Here is a 6,217-nt window from a genome sequence, read left to right as displayed (position 1 = left end):
TTTAGTCTTTGCAACTTTACAGATCTTCTTTATGCACCAAGAGCTTGTAACACTCCAAAGAGAAAGGAAAAATTGAAATCGCATCATATGACCCCTTTAACATTTTGTTCGAAATTCAATTTCTACGTTTTTACAGATGGTGCTGTCACTAACCTGTGATCACCTGACCCTCTGTGTAGTTTGAGACTTCTGCAGTAACAGTATATGGAGGTTCTAATGTAGCGGCATCAACCCCATGTCCAGGAGTCATAGTACGTGCATGCCTGAGACACCAGTCCACTGCTGAATGCAGTTACAGCATGAAGATTCAGCCCAAAAACCAGGATGAGAAACTGTATATGCATCTGACAGGATAAATAAAAAAGATTTACATTTTAATAGCACATTGATAACAATTATAAAAAATAACACTGTGATTATTGACATTTTAATGGAAACAAAAAAAGTTAAGTGCAATATATTGGTTCCAATAGAAGCTACAAACCTTCACAAAATCAAACAGCGATGTTGTGCTGCTTTCCAGAAAATGTCACTATAGCTGATGTGCATCAGGAATAAGAGGGTTTTATATGTGCTTGATATCTGGAAGGTAAACAATGAGCAGATAGTAGCCTAAACTGTCCTTATTGCTATGGGAAAATTATAAAGGAAAGGTGGAAGATTTGTGAAATATAAGGAAGTAAAATCGCTGAATAATTAATACATAAATAGATAATATAGATCATAAAAAAGATAATAATGGATGTATAGAGTTCAGTGTTTATATAAAACTAACAGTGATCAGAATGTGCATCTTGGTGTTATAAATATTCTATTTACATACCACACATGAATACATTTTATTGGACAAAATTCTAGCCTGATTCATCACGTGTAAATGGGTTTCTTGGCCCACTTTCAGTCATGTAACTGAACACACAGGCGTACTCTGGTCTTAGCTTTTAAGACAAGAACACTTTGCAGAACCATGTATAATATAGCACATCATTTAGCAGTTCAGTAAACTAGTGCGTCAGTTTCAGCAGTTTTAAGCAGCATTTTTCAAATAAAGCTTTAAGAACTTTTCAAAACAGCAAGCATCAAGTGTATAACTATAAAGTTGAACAGCATGGTGCATTTTATTTACATTTTATTATAGACCTACTATTTGTTAAAACTAGATTCTATGTATTTATTATTACAGTATATTTTAATAGCCATGTGTGAGGACATGGACTACAGTATGCACGTTCTAAAACACACTTAGCACATGATTTTGTGGCTTTTGGGACAATTTCTAAGATAAGTGTTAGGATATATTTAGCGGAACATGAAATTTTGACGTGCTTGAAATATAAAGAAAGCTTTGCTCTGTTTGAAATCTAAATACTGGCTGAATGAGAGTAAATGTCTCAATCACAATACATTTACAAGGAAAAACCTGAAAACTACAACACAGCATGAAGTTGGGACACACGCAACGCATTCACAATCACAAACAGGCGTTTTTACACCCACATGAAATTCAATCAGTTTGTACTTATGGGATAGACATTTCCTTACTTGTCAAGAAAGAGCCTTCAAACAACTGCACAATCCTACTGCTGCTTCTGGAGGAGCAAACATCTCACTCTTACACAGTAAGTTTTACTTTGCTGTCTTATCAATCAAACTGAACATTCAGTAATTAAAAAATAAATAAAATAAATAAATAGAAGAAAGAGGTAAATTATACATTTTCAAATATATTCTATTGGTTCCATTACTTCATAATGGATTGCTACGAAGATACACATGTATGGAAACAAACTTTAAAGTAATTTATTTATTTTGCTTCATTATCTTTAAGTTCTCAGTTCTCTAACTATGTTTACAATTTAATGCTGTTCAATCAATCAAGCAATCAATCAAATCAAATAAATAAGCATTTATTATTATTGGTTTTAAGATGCACGTTCGAATTCTCCTGCTGTTGTGTGTGTGTTGGGCGAGGAGGGTCACGGCTTTCCCCGATGGGCAAGTGGAGGAGTCCTGTCAAAGCATGGCCACCAATCACACTCACTTTGAGTCCCAAATAAGCAGCTCTCCTTACAAAGTCTCTGTGAACAGCACCACATTCACACCAGGACAAACCATCACTGGTGAGGGCAGTTTCTAACTACTGCTGCTCTTTAAGGGTTTTTAGATAATAGGTTTTTATTGGTAATCTATTGTTAAAGGAATAGTTCACAAAACATGAAAATTTGCTTAAAATGTACTTACCCTCAGGTAATCAAAAATGTAGATGAATTTGTTTCTTCATTAGAACAGGTTCTGAGAAATTTAGCATTACATCATTTGCTCACCAAGGGGTCCTCTGTAGTGAATATCTATTGTACACATCGGTGAATTGGTGCTAATTTGTATGAATTTGTACAATGTCAATCACATGTTTTCATACGACCTGCTTAAAAAAAGTTTTCTAAAAATGTTGTTTTTATAAGAATTTCAATATGAATTCAATACGAACACCTCGTAAAATAGTCATGTTTTTCTGTCAGATGAACTTGGTAATTTCATGGTCTACATTATTTATTATTATTTTTTTAATTAATGAAAATAGAACAAATAACAAACAGAGCATAGCATAAGACAGTCAGTGCTATACAAAGTGTGACATGAATTAGTAACGGGAACTGAAAATAATGTCATAATATTTTAGACATGTTAATGACTTTTTGTTTTTTAACAATTTCAGAGAAGATATAAAACAATAAAATTCCACTAAAAATACCTTAAATATTGTGGATGAATTTAAGCATTTTTGTTTATGTATATAAAATTTTGCCAGCAATATGAATAAATTAACAATTTATTCAAGACCTTTGTTAACATTGTTTTCATAGTACACAATAATATCCTTTAAAGAAAAACAGTATTTATCCTTTACTAGATTAAAAATAAATTCAGTCAATTCCTTCCAAAAATTTTGGGTAATTTTACAATCAAAAAATAAATGTGATAACACCTCTTTCTCATTTTTACAAAAGGAGCATAAATCATCAATATCAGAGTATCTTGAAATTATTGATTTAACAGGGTAGATGGTATGCAAAATTTTAAAATGTATTTCTTTAGTTTTGTTATTGATACAATATTTAAAGGGAATTAACCAAGCAGTCTTCCAATTAATATTATCAATAATAGAGTTCCAAAAGAATTTTCCTCTAGGTGTTATTTTATTTTGTTTTTGGAAAACAGTACAAATATGTTTGTTATTGCATTTTTTATCAATCAGTTCAAGACCGTTTAAAATTAATTTCTGAAGAGGGTTCAAAGTATCAGGGATGGGGGAGCAAATGTTGTTCTTTATAAGTTTCTCAAAGACCTTCATGACTATTGACGTGAGGGCAACTGGACGATAGTCATTCAGGCAAGAGGGGTTATTGTTCTTAGGCACAGGGATGATGACAGATTTTTTAAAGGGGTTGGGGACCACCGAGATAGCAAGGGACTCATTAAAGATGGATGTAAACAAGCCAGCGAGCTGATCAGCACAGAGCAACACCTTGCTACGTGTACTGCGTTAGGCTAACCGAGACTTGTCGTTTGCACTTATATATTGTTGCTGTTTTGTTAGTTTTGACTGCTTTTATTGTCCTCATTTGTAAGTCGCTTTGGATAAAAGCGTCTGCTAAATGACAATGTAAATGTAAAATATTTAATACATAATATGGTAATAAATATTTATGGCCAGTACATTTTCTTATTTCACCTGCCAAAAAGTTAATTTTGGGCCCTGAACGAAAATCTGTGACAACTATGAGTGTAGAATAAAACCAACAGGAAGTCAGATATGGAGCCTACCGATTTAATGAGACGATCCAAGTCTTCCACTTCAAATGTATATGGATTCATGTGATTCAGATGTTCAAACTGTTTCAGAAGTGCTTTGTGGTCCACTGTCATACCTTTAGGGAAATTAAGAGCATCTCATTTTTCATTTACGTTTCTTGTCTTTGCAGCAGGCCAGAGTTACAGGTTTATAAAGTAAACTGTGATATGGGGAGTTTGATGAATGACACTCTCAGATACAACATTCCATATCCTTGGAAAATCTGTGCTCTGTGAGCCTGGCGATGGTAAATGAAACAAAGAAACAAGATGGTGGAGGACATTTCACAATATGCTCTAGTGCAAATGTGAGCCACAAAACAATAACAGAAACAAGTTTGCCTTTGATGCCTTTTTCTCCATTCATGTCTTGTTTGACTTTGATTAGGGTACGCAGTCTGTTCACTTCTTGCCTCTTTAGCTCATCAAGTTTAGTTCGCACGTGATGGCTGACAAAGTCCAACTCTTTAGCCAGTTTCCCTTGCTGTTTTCACCAAACGGAGAATGAGAGGTAAGCAATGGGGTGTTTAGATAATCTGATTAAGCCTCTGCAAAGTAGAATTGGGAAGTAAAGCAGTGCAATACCTTGATGTCTTCCATGTCTGTGTTATGAAGTTTCTCTCTGAAATGTGGGTCCTTTTCCAGGAAATCAATAACCTCTCTGAGATATCGATCATAGTGCAATCCAGTGTCCTAAATGAATTTAAATTAGATGTACAGAGTGAAGTGAGGAAAAAACACTAGGGAGACTAAATCTTTTTATACCTATGTGTTAAGGAACATTTGCAAAAGGACAAGCAATCAGTTAGTCTATGTATGTTGAACACTCCTTTCTCCTTTTATGGCACAGCTTATTATAAGCATCACGTTATATGTGATGCTTGCTTACCAAACCTGTCTGAAGTTTTCACACTACATATTAGAGAGAAGCATCACACCCATTTTAACCCTAGACTAACATGTCTCTATTAGTATAAAGGCATGTTTTCATAAGTTGTTTAAAAAAATCATATTACTACTTACTACACTTTCAGGTGGCTCTAGATCCTCTACTGGAGGGCTCACTTTAGTCTTATCCACAGCAACTGGCAGTGCATCCAAACAAGCCCACAGACACAGTATCAAGCAGAAGTGTGATGGTCCCCACATCTGTGAAAGGACAAGAACATCACCATTGTCATTTCTGATATAGATAACTATCTAGATGGAATTTCTGCATTTGTGTAAATTATCTATTAAGTTTAATTATTAATTATTTATATGTTACTTTATGATAGAATTATATCTTAAATGATCTATAAATATATAGTTATCGCTTTAAACAAATATGTAATTTATTATGTTTTAATAATAATGATAATATTTAATATGATATATTAATATTATTTAATTGTATATTATTAATATATATAGTAATATTATATATTATTATTGTTGTTATTAGAATCAAATATAACTTATGAGTGAATCTATCTACACACATACATAGGTGTATAAAGGCCTTTATATATATACTAAAGAGCGATAACTATATAGTTCTAGATAACATTTCATACAAACTAAAATACAACTACAAATTATGGCTATTTTTATTTATTTTTTTTATTTATTTTTTTTATTTTATTTTTTTTTTAATGAAAATAGAACAAATAACAAACAGAGCATAGCATAAGACAGTCAGTGCTATACAAAGTGTGACATTAATTAGTAACGGGAACTGAAAATAATGTCATAATATTTTAAACATGTTAATGACTTTTTGTTTTTTAACAATTTCAGAGAAGATATAAAACAATCAAATTCCACTAAAAATACCTTAAATATTGGGGATGAATTTAAGCATTTTTGTTTATGTATATAAAATTTTGCCAGCAATATGAATAAATTAACAATGTATTCAAGACCTTTGTTAACATTGTTTTCATAGTACACAATAATATCCTTTAAAGAAAAACAGTATTTATCCTTTACTAGATTAAAAATAAATTCTGCCAATTCCTTCCAAAAATTTTGGGTAATTTTACAATCAAAAAATAAATGTGATAACACCTCTTTCTCATTTTTACAAAGGGAGCATAAATCATCAATATCAGAGTATCTTGAAATTATTGATTTAACAGGGTAGATGGTATGCAAAATTTTAAAATGTATTTCTTTAGTTTTGTTATTGATACAATATTTAAAGGGAATTAACCAAGCAGTCTTCCAATTAATATTATCAATAATAGAGTTCCAAAAGAATTTTCCTCTAGGTGTTATTTTATTTTGTTTTTGGAAAACCGTACATATGTTTGTTATTGCATTTTTTATCAATCAGTTCAAGACCGTTTAAAATTAATTTTGGTTTTGTAGAGTTAGTAGAGTT

At 31.9% G+C, this 6,217-nt stretch overlaps 1 protein-coding gene across 1 annotated transcript; it reads right to left on the bottom strand.

Moving 5' to 3' along the window:
• Positions 1–3,660: 3,660 nt before the first annotated feature.
• On the bottom strand, positions 3,661–5,001 carry LOC107677775 (nucleobindin-2-like). Its single transcript, XM_016472797.1, has 4 exons — positions 4,876–5,001; positions 4,438–4,545; positions 4,204–4,336; positions 3,661–3,929 (listed from the first exon to the last, which is right to left on the bottom strand). Exons 1-4 carry the CDS (start codon positions 4,999–5,001, stop codon positions 3,745–3,747), a joined length of 552 nt encoding a protein of 183 aa, XP_016328283.1. The 3' UTR covers positions 3,661–3,744.
• Positions 5,002–6,217: the final 1,216 nt, after the last annotated feature.

This window comes from Sinocyclocheilus anshuiensis, unplaced genomic scaffold (genome assembly GCF_001515605.1).
Source record: "Sinocyclocheilus anshuiensis isolate Anshui unplaced genomic scaffold, SAMN03320099.WGS_v1.1 scaffold985, whole genome shotgun sequence".
NCBI classification, from domain to species: Eukaryota; Metazoa; Chordata; class Actinopteri; order Cypriniformes; family Cyprinidae; genus Sinocyclocheilus; species Sinocyclocheilus anshuiensis.
This window is presented reverse-complemented; position numbering and strand designations above follow the sequence as displayed.

What these genes read in the sequence shown, in the direction of transcription:
- LOC107677775 (XM_016472797.1), bottom strand. Translation starts at nt 5,001, where the DNA reads ATGTGGGGACCATCACACTTCTGCTTGATACTGTGTCTGTGGGCTTGT. An exon ending in TAGAGCCACCTGAAAGTGTA is followed by an intron (nt 4,546 to 4,875) that starts GTAAGTAGTAAT and finishes AAATTCATTTAG; the next exon opens with GACACTGGATTGCACTATGA. An exon ending in CAGACATGGAAGACATCAAG is followed by an intron (nt 4,337 to 4,437) that starts GTATTGCACTGC and finishes TGGTGAAAACAG; the next exon opens with CAAGGGAAACTGGCTAAAGA.